Below are 14,573 nucleotides of genomic sequence, written 5' to 3' on the forward strand. Positions count from 1 at the left end.
TAATATAAATGCATGTTTCTGAGGCTTCTATAGACAATTGCCCCCCAAAGGCCCCGGTGGCAATCGGCGGCAGGACCGGGCTGGGGCTGGTCCCAAAGCCTCGCCGGGCCGCAGGTTGCCTACCCCTGCCTTATTGATATCTGTTGACTTGACTCCTTGCTTCAGCATAGAGCATTAATCTGTTCTCCCATAACTGTCAGTAATATTGCTGCCTTGACATGTTCTACCTAATCAAATACTCAAAACTTCAGTACTACAGAACTGAACTACTCCTCCACTTGGCCTTCCATTACAGCTTCACATCTAACCCGTACAAGCACTACACCGAATTAACCTATGTTCACACAAGGCATAAGCAGGCAGATGTGTGCTGAGATCATTTCCTTTACAGCCACTCTACACACTACTCCTTCATGGGAAGAATTAAAGTAAAAACAAAGCAAAAGAAAAGAACTTGAGGTCTGCTACCTTCTCGTGTTTTCGCAGCAGTTCATGTCTCTGGAGAAAATACTGATCTTTTAGCTGCTGTTTAAGAAGCTGGTGTTTCTCCTGCAGGTGGTGCTCTTCTAGCTCCCAGATGGTGGCTTCCCGGTCTGAGAAAGGCAAGGCAGAAAGAAACTGAAGGTGAGAAGCGAATATTTCTAACAAAAAAAGAGAGTCAATCTCAATATTCAAGAAACAAACACATAGATTAAATAAAATCTGTCCAAAGGTTCAGTTTCCAATTAAATTATCTTCTTTTTATATCCTGAGGATATGGACAGGGCCGTTGGAGAGGTTAAACCCACCACTTGTGTACTAAACAGGCCAGAGGAGGACTGGCTGAGTGGGTGAAGGGGAGTGATTAATACCTCTACAACAAGGCAGGGTCTCAACATGCCTGAATGAGGCTGTGCTAAGACCTCTTGTGAAAAAACTCCCTGGATCCTACACTATACTAGATTACTTTAGGATAACTAGTTAACACTATGAAAAAAGTTGACAATTAGCACTGTAATAAAACATCTAAAATAAGACCACATTTCAGAATGTAACCTCTATTTCTGGGCAAGGCACTGTGAGTAAAGCATGTGGTGGCTTCTCAACTCCAGAGGTTCCTGGAAGAAGCAGATTATCTAGATCCATTTCAGTCTGGTTTCAGGCCTAGCTATAGTACAGACACAGCTTTAATCACCTTGATGGATTATCTATGCAGGGAACTGGACAGGGGGACTTGTGTCCCTGTTGATTCCATTGGACTTCTCAGCATTTTTTTCTACCATCAACAATGATATCTCTGGGATGGGGCTTGGAGGTTCTCTTCTAAAGTGACTCACTCTCAGAGGGTGCTGGGGAATTCCTGCTCATTTCCTTGGCCACTGGTCTTTGGGATCCCCGGGGGATCTCTCTTGTCCACTATGCTATTAAACACCTACAAGGAACTATGGGAAAAGGTTGACCAAAGTTTTGGGGTCAGGTGTAACCAGTATGCTGATGATACCCAGCTCTATTGCTCTCTCCCCTCCCCACCCCCATTCTAAGGAAGTTGTTCCTGTACTAACCCAGTGCATAGTAGCTGAAATTGATTGGATGTGGCTTAAAAAAACTTAATAATAATAATAATAATAATAATTTGTATTCCGCTTTTTCACAAAGGCATCAAAGCGGATTCCAACAGTATAAATAATACGTCAAACAATAAAAATTTACAATTAAACTTAATCAGGCAAGACAGAGGTGCTCCAGGTCAGCTGATAGACAGATTAATAAGATTCACTGTGTTAGAAGGGGTTACACACCCTCCCCAAATGCTGGTTTGCAATTTGGAAGCACTCCTCGATTAAACTCTGACAATCCAGATTTCAGCAGTGACCAGTAGTGCATTTGCACAGTTAAAACTTGTGTGCCAACTGCAACCATTCCTGGAGAAGTTGGATCTGCCTATGGTGGCACATGCCTTGGCTACAGCCCGTTTGGATTAATGTAATGTGCTGTGTGGGGTTGAATTCAGAAAGCGCTCTGAAACTTCAGTTGGCCCAAAGAGCTCAAGCTCCAGCCACATTGTTAACTGGGTCTGGCTACAGGGAGGACATAATAAGTCCCTTGTTATGAAAGCACCACTGGTTGTCAGGTCATTTTAGGGTACAATTCAAAATGCTGATTTTGACCTATAAAGTCCTATACAGATTGGGTCCAGGTTATTTGGAGGACTCCTTCTCCCTTTGTGAGTCCCTTAGAGCTCTATGATCATCTAGAGAGGCCCTTCTCTCTGTCCCACCACCTTCCTAGCAAGGGAGAGGGCCTTCTCAATGGCTGCTCCCAGACATTGGAACTCCCTTCCCAATGAGGCCAGGATGGCCCCATCCTTTCTCTCCTTCTGTCATGAAGTCAAAACATTTTTTTGATGCCAAGCTTTAAAAAACTGATGTTTTTTTTAATGCTGTGTGGTGCTGTTCCTAAGGTTTCCATGTGGTCTTTTAATGAATTTGAATGTTTTTAACATTTAATGTTTTAACTTTATAAATTATTTAATCACTTTCGGAAACTTCTGGAATCACTGGGCACTTTAGTTTGCAACTTTTTGGCGGTAGCTCTGCCCACCCCTATAAAACCCCTGGCTTTCCTCAGTTCCTTTCTTCTGCCGCGCTAGCAGCTCGAGGGAGCTTCACTAATGAATCGTTTCTTCTTATACAACTTTGACTAATGGCTTTCTTGACCATAATAGCTTGTTCCTGACCATTCATTTGGATTTTCGCTTGGATACTGTTTGCTGTTAGACCGATCATAGGACCGTATGACCATTCTCTGAGTTTGCAACTTTGAGGCGAAAATCCCCACTTCTGACTACCACGAGTCCTGTGTGTTGTGCCTGGGGGAAGCCCACAATCCTAAGACTTGTCCTTTGTGCAAGTCAATGACCTCCCAGGCCCTAAAGAACCAGGACTTAAAGCTAAAGGTGGCTCTTTGGGAGCAGGCCCTGAGACTCGCCTTTGTCCCTGCCCTGGAGGGCTCTCCAGTGGCTCACTCTTCATCCTCTGGTAAGGAGAGAACAAGGTCGAAGGTGGGTGAGAAGACCAAGGAGAAGTCCTCTAAGGACTCCCAAACTTCCCGGCCAGTAAAAGACCATGATGCCAAGATTTCTAAGCAGAAGCATATTGTGGAAAAGTCCTCTCATTCTAAAAAGAACAAGTTCTCCAATTGCTTGGCTCTGAAATGGGCCTGTTCTGCCTTGCCCACTCCGAGATCGGTTTTGACCCGGGCCCGATCTGCTGCATGGGTTCTGACCCAGAGACTTCGACTGCTCCCATCACTGAGATTCTAATCCCGGTTGATACCTCTAGGGTCGTCCATCTTAACTCCAATTCTGATTCTAAGGGAGAGGTTTGAGGAATGCATCCTTCCACATTGTTGTCTGGTTGAGTGGTGGATGTTAGCCCACAGACTTGTCGTTTTCCACCGCGACGTGATTTGGCCCACCTCGGAACCAAGGCCGACGAGGCTGCCAACATTGACATGGAGTCCTCCTACCATGACAACCTTCTCCCGCAGTACCTGGATCTCGTGTTTGACCACGACTCTGAGAGGTATCTTTTGCCGGTGGATCCTGATGCTCTTTTGAAGGAAGCTTCCATCTGCTCCTTCAAAGATAGTGACTGAGGCCTCCACTCCGGAACTGCCACTGGTACCATCTCATTGTGAGTCACTATATGACAGGCCCTTTATTGTAAACACCGTTATTGTTTATTGCTGTTCCTCTGGAGGACTCACCTGGTTTGGGTCAATCTTGTAGGGAGTTGTGCTCCCAGAGGTCTCCATCTCCAGAACACGTCATGGAACTGGACCCTGCTTTTCCCACCAATGACATTAGGTCATTCACTGACTGTACCATCTGGATGGTGAACGCGCTGGTGTTGGAGGTCTCCCATATCGATGATGATGCATTGGACCTGATCGGGTGCAGGATCCAAGCTATGGTAACAACATTTCTTTCTATCAGCTATCTTCCATCGCTGGAGAGGATCGTGAAGCACTCCTGGTCTGCACCAGCCACAATCACCTCCATCTCGAGGAAGATTGAGAGCCTGGATAGAATTGCCTCTTTGGGACTGAGCTGGCTCTGCAAGCACCCCAAGCCAAACTCGGCCATTGTTGAAGGCTCACAAGTCTCCTTCACTTTCAAATCTCCTTCCTCTCCCTCTGACAAGGAGAGCAAGAAGATTGCCGGGTTGACAAAGAAGTCTTACGCCTTGGCAGTCCTCGACCTCAAGGTGGCCAACTATACAGCCCGATTGGGAGCTTACGTTCAGCACATCATGGCGTGCATGGAGCCACTCCTAAATAAGATGCCAGACGATAAGAAACAGTTGGCCATGGCTCTCCGTGATGAGGATCACGCCATAGGTGGCCAATAAATCATCTCTGCTCACTATTCCACTGATTGTGCCTTGGAACACTAGTATCAGCAGGACCAGCTGAGGCAGCACTGACAATCCCAATCCTCCTCCTCCTCTTCTGGCCGTCATCAACCATCACAGCTATGATATGGCCAGGGCTGTAAGAAGAAGGATGCCCAACAAGGCAAGAGGAGGCTGTGGGATGTGATGGCACACTTTGTCTCTGCTCCCTTTGGGGATAGACTGAGGCCCTACATTAACACCTGGGCCTTAATCACTTGTGACTCTTGGATTCTAGACATTGTCTGCAGGGGTTATGCCCTCGAGTTTGAAGAGTTCCCAACCACCGGAGCTTTCCTTTCCACCATACCCTCAGACACCCTACTCGACAAAGTGCACATTCTTTTACAGAAGGGTGCTATCGAGCCTGTAGATCTCTCTCAGGCGCACTACTGTTTCTTCTCCCATTATTTTATTGTCCATAAAAGAGATTCTGGGCTAAGGCCCATTCTGGACTCATGACAGCTGAACACCTTTATTGTTTATTGCTGTTTTTTGCACAGTAACCCTTGCCTCTACTTTGTCACTTCTGTAGAAAGACCACTGGTTCATGACCCTCGATCTCAAGGATGCCTACTTCCACATCGGGATCCAACAAGATCACAGGAGGTTCCTCATCTTCATCATCAGGTCTGAGGTCTTCCAGTATAGGGTAGTACTGTTCAGGCCCTCCACTAGGGTTTTCACAAAGTGCACAGCTCCAATTGTGGCCTACCTCCACCAATGCGGGATCGCAGTCTTCCCATACTTGGACGATTGGCTATTCACCACTCCATCCTGAAAGAGGTTCGTTCAGGGCATGCAGTTCGCTTAGTCTCTCTTGGAGTCTTTCAGTCTCATGATCAATGTGGAAATGTCCAACCTGACCCCATCCGAACAGGTCAGGTTCATGGGGACAATCCTCAACTTTGAGATGACTATGGCCTAGCTACCTCAAGGCAGGTTTCAAGCAATCCTCCAGGTCTTCCACAAGTGCCTCTTCTTGCACAGATGCTTCGAGGCACATACTGTTCAAATTGCCCTCGGCCACATGACTTCAACAACCTATGTTACTCCATGGGAAAGGCTTCATCTCAGATCGTTCCAGTCCTGGTACCTCTTTGTCTTTGATCCCATGTGCGACCCTCCATCCAAGTGATTCACAGTTCCAAGAACCGTGGCCAGATCATTGCACTGGTGGCTCGACCCAACAACATCTGCGTCAAAATGGCCTTCTTGCCTCCGCAACCACAAATGACGCTAACCACAGATGCATCCCTCGAGGGATGGGGTGCTCACACTTTGAACTTCACCATCAAGGACAAATGGCCTGTTTCGGCGGGTCAACTCCAGAACAATAGCCTCAAGGTGCTGGCAGTAGAGAAATCTCTCCAGGCATTCCAATCATTCCTTTCCAACAAAGTAGTGCTCCTCCTAATGGGCAACACCACCGTCATGTACTACCTGAACAAACAGGGAGGAACGAAGTCCCAGACTTTGCTCAAGATTATGCTTCGAATCTGGGACTAGTGCATCCACAACAGGAACCTCCTTCACAGTCTATCCACCTCCCTGGGGAGGAGAATGAACTGGCAGACTGCCTCAGCAGGTCTTCCAACCCGTGCCGTGAATGGCGCCTCCATCCTGAAATGGCCACCTACCTCTTTTATATTTGGGGCAAGCCAACCATCGACCACTTTGCGTCTCGTCAAAACACTCACTGTATAAAGTTCTGTTCTTGAACAATAACACCAAGTTCTCTAGGAGATGCCTTCCACTTCGAGTGGTCAGAAGGGATTATTTACGCCTTCTCCCCATTTCCACTCGTCACGAAGGTTGTGGCAAAGATGACATCGGACTGGTTCAAGGCCATCCTCATCACGCCGAGACAACTGTAGTTCGCCCCCCCTTCTGCATCTATCCTGAAGGGAATACCACTGAGTCGAGTTCCGTCCCGACCTCCTATCCTTACATGAAGGTCGCATCCTGTACTCAGACATCAAGACACTTCACCTGGTACTGTGGGGAATCCGTCCCTAGAGACACTGCCTGACTCGGTACGGACGGTCATCCTGGCTGCGCAAAAGCCTTTGACACATGAGGTCCTACCAGTTCAAGTAGAAGTTGTTCTTGGACTTTCTCTCCACCAGGGACCTCTCTCCATCCTGAGCTTCAATCATGATAGTCTTGGAGTACTTAATGACTCTTGCGGACTCAGGACTGTGTTTCACATCCATTAAATGTTACCTGTCTTCTATATGCTTACACTGCCAGTTCGAAGGCAGACCTTTCCTCTTCTTTGGTAAAGAGATTCCTCAGGGGGTTCAATAACCTTCACCCTCCATCATTGATACTGACACTGGCATGGAGCTTGGACCTCATGCTTTCCTTCTTGTCAGCAAAGTCCTTTGAACCCATGGTCACTACGGACTTGAAATTGCTGACCTGGAAAACAGCTTTCCTTTTGGCCATCACCTCTGCTCACCATGCAAGTCAACTTTGTGCCTTGCAGATGGACCAGCCTTGCCTTGTTTCACAAGGGCAAAGTGGTCCTCTGTACCAACATTATCTTCCTCCCGAAGGTGATGTCAGCTTTCTATGTAAACCAGGACATTGTGTTGCCGACTTTGGCCCTGAACCCAACCACCAATGCTGAGCGCCAGCTCCATACCTTGGACATTCAGAGGGCGCTGGCTTTTTACCTGGACAGGACTTTGGGTTTGAAGTGCTCCAAGAGACTCTTTGTGTGCTATTCGGAGGTCAGGAAGGGATTACCTGTGACTGCTCAGAGGTTTTTGAAATGGGTGGCTGGCACCATCCATTTGTGTTATGAAATCTGAGGTAGAATTCTCCCTGCTCGGGTTTGGGCCCATTCAACTAGGGCGGTAGCGACATCTTCTGCTTTTCTGACTGGGGTGCCTTTGGAGGATGTCTGTAAAGCTGCTGTCCCAGTTACTGACTTTCATCAGACATTACAGGCTGGACACCAGAGCCAGACAAGATGCAGCTTTGGAGAGGGTAGTGTTACTGGCAGGTTTGCATTGAAATGTATTTACTGTGTTACATGTTCTGTATGTTGTTGAAACTAAGGAAGTTTGCACTGACAATTGCATTGTTTGTTATTATATGAAATTTACAAGTGCGTTGCATATTATATATGCTTTGAGATAAGACAAATGAATTTGACAGTTGCACTTTAAGTTCAAGAATTTATTGTTAAATAAATACAACTTGTTTGAACATGACAACTTATGTCATGACACTCCCTCCTCCACTGACCAAAGCTTGTCAGTCTAACCCATTTGTGTGATTTGCAGAGATCACGAAGGAGGAGGGCAGATTGCTTACCTGTAACTGTATTTCTTTGAGTGGTCATCTGCGAATACACACAAATCCTGCCCATCCTTTCTTCAGTCATGTCCTGTTAATTGCTAAATTCTGTTGCTGCTATGCAGCGTACTTTAACTGAGGAAAGAGCAGGAATGCCAGGGGCTTTATAGGGGTGGCTGGAGTTATCGCCAAAAAGTTGCAAACTAAAGTCTACCCACTGATTCCAGAAGTTTCTGAGAATTCTGCACAGGCACAGATATAACCCATTTATATGTATTTGCAGATGACCACTCAAAGAAATACAGTTACAGTTAAGTAACCTGTCTTTACTCACTCTACTTCTGGCTTCTACCTGATAGATGAAAGAATGTGGAGGTGGATTTACTTTGGCAAGAGTGCAGGAGGCAAAAATAAAAAGGTGCAGTAGGTGCAGGAAATATGTGAAAAAAGAAAGCCACCATGGTGTAGTGGTTTGAGTGTTGGACTATGACTTTGGAGACCAGGGTTGAAATCTCTGCTTGGCCATGGAAACCCACTGGGTTACCTTGGGCTAGTCACAGTCTTTCAGCCTCAGAAGAAGGCAAAGGCATACCCCCTCTGAACAAATCGTACAAAGAAAACCCTGGGATATATTTGTCTTGGGGTTACTGTATGTCAGAAATGACTTGAAGGCACACGGCAACAAATATGTGAAAGGCAGAAGAAAACAGAATCTTTATAGTTGTAGCAGAACCTGTAGCTTTCTAGCTATTGTTAGACTCTATCTCCCATCAGACCTAACCAATACAGCCAATGGTCTGGGATCCTGGAGTTTGGTTTTCAGCAAGACCTGGAACACCAGGCATTCCTTACTCAAATTGCAACCAAGCACATTTGGTTCCAAATGTGTTATGTAGCTGCAAGCTGCTGGAAAATTGTAACTTGAAACTACTTGGCTATACTCCCTAAAATCAGTGTCAAAATTAAACATTGTGTTTGTTTAAGATTAGAACTACTGAACACTTGGACAGGACATGGCATGCTTTTCATTACTCTTAGACACTTTGTACCCTATTCCATTGTAGCTATGCCAGCATTCTCTTGAAGGGAAATGCTATTTTCCAGTGAAAGCTGACTCTGTCCACATTTGGTTTCTCTGTCCACTTCTCTCTAGCCCATTGAACCAAACCAAACCAAACCAAACCCTCTCACCCCTCATAAGTTGCTGTTTTTTGTTGAGGCACTCCCGCTCCTTGTCACAGATCTCCTTCCGATTTTGGGTGGTAATATTCTTTATGGCCTGCTCCATATCCTCAGCCTGTTTGGCTGTAAATTCTTGCTCCTAGGAGAAATAGTAACAACTGAACACTCTTACTGGTATGCCACAGGACTTATCTACACAATTAAAATTTTCCTCATTCTATTCAAATAGAATGCAATCCCTCCACACGTGATTCAGAAAAATCCTGGCTTTTTGTTGCAGGGGGATCCCTCAAACTCTGCAGAAAAAGGAATCATAGTTTTTACCAGAGTATCTACAAGGATGCACATTATCAAATGTGTGTCTGTCCGTCCGCTTCACATAGATTCCATGACTATGCATTTTTGGCAGAGGGAGGGCAAACAGATGTGAATTTGCACAAGAAAGTGAAGATAATTATGTGTTGATGTGAATGTGTGAAAATCCACAGCAATTTCCATAGTACACTTACGTGTACAGACAGCATTTTCTTCAGAGACAACTAGGAAGCATGAAATATAAACTGTCACCTGGGTCTTTCCAACGCCATGGACTTGTTGGCCTAAAACCAATAATTAAACCTACCTAGAGCCAACTGACTGAATCAATGGGGACATGGATAGTCAACACTTACGTAAGTTCTATTAGTTCAGTAGGTCTACTATCAACAACTGGATTTAAGCTCATTATTTCTAGAACTTACCATGCCTTGCTTCTTTTGTGCAAAACCTTCCATCTTTACTTTCATAGTCCCTTTGCGCTGTTGTCGTGGGAGCTTCTCAATGTCACTCTTAAGCTTAAAAAGTGAAATAGATAAAAGATCTTACTCTTTGGATATTTTAGGCTGTGCAGATTTCTTGAAACAACTGTGCAAGAGATGCTTCATGCCAGTTTCATCAACTGGTTGTCTGGAAGAGGTATTCTGAGATCTAGGATATTGCCCAAGGATGCAATATTGAAGGTCTGTGAGTATGTGTATATGTGTCTGCCCATGAATGGGTCTTCTACACACTTTCAACTGGTTTTTCTGAGAGCAGCTCTCCACCTTCCACCACTAATGAATACAAAAATTGCTCCATTCACTTATGGAGGCCACAAGTGCCTCAGCATGACTTTCTGGGCTGAGTGGTGCTCAGTGGTGTCAGCAGCTATGGTGCTGTGTTTTTCAACTCTAAGATACTGATGAATGTTAAGTCTGAAGATATTACTGAATCCGATTGCAGTTGCCCTCTTAATATCTGTACAGTTTCCAAGTGTTCAATATACATTATGAAGCTGTAATGCTTAATTAGTTCTTTGAGTGAATCAGTATTATCGTCCTCCATATTACCTACTGGAGATAATTAGAGTAGCTTAACAATAGAGAACTCACAACCAAGGCAAGATTAAAGCCAGAAAATTCCTGGTCTGTATCTCATTCTCTATACCACAGTGCGTCCTCGCCTTACGCGGGGGATCCGTTCCGGATCCCTCCGCGTAAGGCGAATTCCGCCTATGCTCGAGCCCCATTGGAAACAATGGGGCTCGTGCGCGGCGGCACAGCGGCGCAGGTGCGCGCAGGGCGCAACAGGCACGCACACCCATTCAATTGAATGGGACGCGCCGCCCCTTCTGCCCCGCGCGCGCGCCGCGGCTTGAGCGCATACGCTCAAGTCCGGGTATGGCGCGCCCGCGTATGGCACGGGCGCGCTGTATATTCTCTACTGCACTTCATATTGGACTTTTCCCTAATCTTTCAATCTCTTGATTTCTCTGCCTCATTTTTACATTCTCCCTGTCTGCTTTGTGTTTTCATATTGATTTTTTCTCCCTTATGTCTGTTTCCTCCTCCCCCTCCTCCACCACTACCACCACCACAGGCCTTCTTCTCTTGTCACTGTTCCCTATGTTCTGTTTCTATTCTTCAGTCACTTTACCTTCTAGCTCTCTGTCCTGACCTCACCTCCCTTAAGCTGTGTGTCTGTGACTTAAGGGTGAACAATTCAGTGAAAAGAGCCAATGAATTTCATACAGGCCAGCACTCAAAATTATGGATGAGAATCATATTGCCATCCAGATGTTGTTGAACTGTAATCCCAGAAGTTTTAGCCAGCACAGCAAATGGTGGGGAATGCTGGGAGTTATGGTTCAGCAATATCTGGAGGGCCATATGAATCCCACCACTGCCCTAAGATAATAACAGAATTTCACAGTGCAAAAATTTGCCCCACTATCTGTCTTTACCTCCTTCTTCTTCTGCTTCAGCTGCTCTTGAAATCTGACAAGATCTCGTTCTTGCTCAGCACGGATACGTTTTGTTTCTTCCCGCCGGCGCAGTGAATGATCTTGCTCCATCTTCTCAATCTGCTGCTTCTGCTGACGTTCTAGATTTTCTAATTCTGTGTCATAGAATTTTTTTTTGGTCTACAAAAAAGGGAAAAAGTACATCCAGATTTAAGGCATTCAGTCAAGAATCATAAATGAATTTATACTTTAGAAATGGTTTGATAGCAGGGACAAAGTTAACAAAAAAGTAGGCCCAAAATAAACAGATCTTTGGATGTATCCCAATCTTAATCTGAAACATAATTCTCAAAACTGAGAACATATTTCTTAGTATAACTGCTGTTAATTTAGGAGTTCTCATTCCAATATGAGTCCTTGCTTAGGACTTCCATAATATAGGAGGTTACACTTGAGGAGAGGGTTATGAGAGAGTTCACTCAGATGAGACTTCTTCCCTTTGGAACTCACTGCCTAGGGAAGTATATCTTGCCTTTCTGGAAGCAGCAGAACGAGAGTTGCAAGAGACCCATGGGCCACCCAATCTAATTCCTTGTCATGCAAGAATATACGATCAAAGCACTCCTAACAGATGGTCATCCAGCTTCTGTTTAAAATTCTCCAGAGAAGAATTCACTACCCTCCAAGGCGGCATGTTTCACTGTCAAACAGCTTTTACTGTCAGGAGGTTCTTCCTAACATTTAGATGGAATCTCTTTTCCTGTAATTTGAATCTATTGTTCCATGTCCTAGTCTTCAACAACAGAAAACAAGCTTGTTCCATCTTCAATATGATATCCTTTCAAATATTTAAACATGGCTCTCAGGTCATCTCTTAACCCGCTCTTCTGCAGGCTAAACTCTCCAGACTCCATAAGCCAATCCGCATACAGCATGATTTCAAGACCTTTTACCATTTTGGTCATTCTCCTCTGGACACATTCTAGTACTTTCTAAGCATTAAAGTAAAAATGGAAAGACTTTAAACTGGCCAAATGGGTTGCATATTTCTACAATAAGGGAACAGTGTGCTTTGTATTGAATTATTTTCATGAAGTAACTGCAACATTCAGTCTGATTAAACAGCATCTTTTTCCTTTTTGTGCTATAGTGCTTATACTGTATTACTATTTGCACTTCCTCCAGAACCATTCACACCTTTGGATGGCCTTCTTGCTAAGAGATAATTACATACAGAAGAACTAAAAATGGAAATGTTTTTCAAACATTCTGTGAGTTAAGTACTATATGGATTAGCAAGGAGAATGGAAAGCCACTGTGTAGGTGGCATACTGAACTAGAGCAGGTGGCACCTTGAGCTCCACTTCAAGGAAAACTGGCTATTCTTTGGGGTTCCCTTAACTGGAGCAAAGCATGCTCCATTATGAGGGAAGCTTTTCACGTATGCGTGTAACTGGGCAAGGCAAACATGTGCTATGATCTCTAGAGGTATCTGAGTGATGACTCTGTTGCCATGGATCAACATTTAACAACATTTAAGTGATTCAAAGGGAATGTCGCATCAACACATTCTGTTCAAAGACTCTAGAACAGGGGTTCCCAACCTGGGGGTTGATTGACCCTTTTTCAGGAGTCGCCAGGTTTGGACTCGCCCCCCCTCCTCCAAATGGCCAGGCCTCCTCCTCCACGTTGCTGCTGCAGCCATTGCTGCTGCCGTCGCATGGGACTGGGGCTGCTTCCTCCTCCTCCTTGTGGCCACCACCGCCATCACGCAGGGCTACTGCTGCCACCACCTCCTCCCCCTCCTCCACACGGCCGCCACCCTCGCCACCACCGCCGCCACCATGCAGGTCTGCCGCTGCTGCCGCCACTGCTGTTCTGGCGGAAGCCCCGCACAATGGTGGTGGTGGCAGTGGCAGGCCAGAGGAAGCCTGGCCGGTGCTGGAGAAGGCGGAGGAGGAGGGGTGAAGAAGAGGAGGAAGTGGCGGAGCTTCCAGCAGCCTTTGCAGCCAGAAATCCCACCCCTTCTTCCGACCGGTGGCCTCCCTGATTGGTTGGGGAGGCTGGGAAGAGGCAGAATTCCTGCCGCAAAGGTCGCTGGGGCTTGTAGGCGGCCAGAAGTCCCGCCCCTTCCTGGCTTCCCAACCAATCAGGGGGGCCACCCAGCGAGAATTCCAGCCGCAAGGGGGGTCACGGCCCAACAAAGGTTGGGAACTGCTGCTCTAGAAGGTTAACAACTACATATTTATTTTTGAGCAGGAAGAAAATGGCTGGAGAAAAATTCATTTTCCTTTAAAAAGAAGTTTGTGTGAGGGGGAGGGATGTATATACAAAAGCCAAAGAAGCTTTCCATGGGATATCAAGGTTTTCCCATTTCCACAGAATTTCTCTTTGTTTCCTCAAAAGGGGTCATTTCATTGCTATGGTAGATTTATCTATTACCCATGATGGCCAGGCTTTCTTGGTAAAGGCACAATGCTTCAAATGTACACTCATTTAAGAAATGAGGTTTTCTGCTTTGAGAATAGTGCCACCGCAAAGATGCTGCCCTACCCAAGGGGCAGGACCATTTCAAATTGCCTTTTTACTTGCCTCATAGCTTTTTACAACACTCAGATCCCTTCACACAGAAGAGAGCAGTCTTCCCTACCATATTCCTTCAGGAAAGAAAAGGTTTCAGTATTCAGTGAATATTATGCAGTCTTTCTTCTCCTGATTGCCTCCAGCTCCCTTTCTTTTGCTGAGACATGAATAAAAGAGAAGGAAAATAATTCCTTTTCCCTTATACATACATTCATTTCCTGTTCAAAGCGTTTCAGCATTTGTTCTAGCTGCAAGTGGTGCTTGCTTGTCAGCTGGGTTTGGTTCCGGTGCTCCTCCTTCTGAAGCAGACGCAGTTCCCGCAGCTCCTGGCGCCTATGAGGGTGAAAGCATAGGAACAGTTCAGGAACTGTGTCCTGATCTTCCCTGCATTGCTAGGCCCGGCCCGGCAAAGTGCCACCCAAAGACCAGAAGAGGGGCAAAAAGAATATAGTAAATATTAATACAAACTCAATCAGGACACCCCAACATAGCTGGTGTTACGACATCCTGCATTTCTGGGGTATATTTTATTACTATAGCAGTTACAGAGAGGCCAAAATGCATTACCTGGAAAGGTCATGAAGACCTTTAATGAGTGGTTACATAGATGTAGGGCATGTGTAAAGGACCCCTGTAACTTAATGGCTGTGAATATTGCTGCTTCTCAGCTTCCTGCCATGTGCATTTCCTCTTGAAGGTCAATGACAAAGAGGTCTGTCAAACAAAGCATTAAGCCAATCTTTCTGCTAGCCCCCATGGTATGTGCTCACACTCCATCCTGTCCTAAACTCCCTGGGGTTGTAATG

At 45.6% G+C, this 14,573-nt stretch overlaps 1 protein-coding gene across 4 annotated transcripts in view; it reads right to left on the reverse strand.

Annotated features, from left to right (window-relative positions):
- Nucleotides 1-14,573, reverse strand: part of LOC149284478 (serine/threonine-protein kinase 10-like) — a 102,734-nt gene that overhangs the window by 7,777 nt on the left and 80,384 nt on the right. For all 4 annotated transcript variants that reach the window (XM_089496704.1, XM_089496705.1, XM_089496707.1 and 1 more), the window contains 5 exons: nt 13,977-14,100; nt 11,185-11,364; nt 9,665-9,757; nt 8,934-9,063; nt 469-593 (listed from right to left, as the gene is read on the reverse strand). In XM_089496704.1, coding sequence (XP_089352830.1) covers nt 469-593; nt 8,934-9,063; nt 9,665-9,757; nt 11,185-11,364; nt 13,977-14,100 — 652 coding nt within the window. The remainder of the gene's footprint in view (nt 1-468; nt 594-8,933; nt 9,064-9,664; nt 9,758-11,184; nt 11,365-13,976; nt 14,101-14,573) is intronic.

Source organism: Sceloporus occidentalis, unplaced genomic scaffold (genome assembly GCF_023333645.1).
Source record: "Sceloporus occidentalis isolate IW3139 unplaced genomic scaffold, rSceOcc1.0.p SCAF_92, whole genome shotgun sequence".
Lineage (NCBI taxonomy): Eukaryota > Metazoa > Chordata > Lepidosauria > Squamata > Phrynosomatidae > Sceloporus > Sceloporus occidentalis.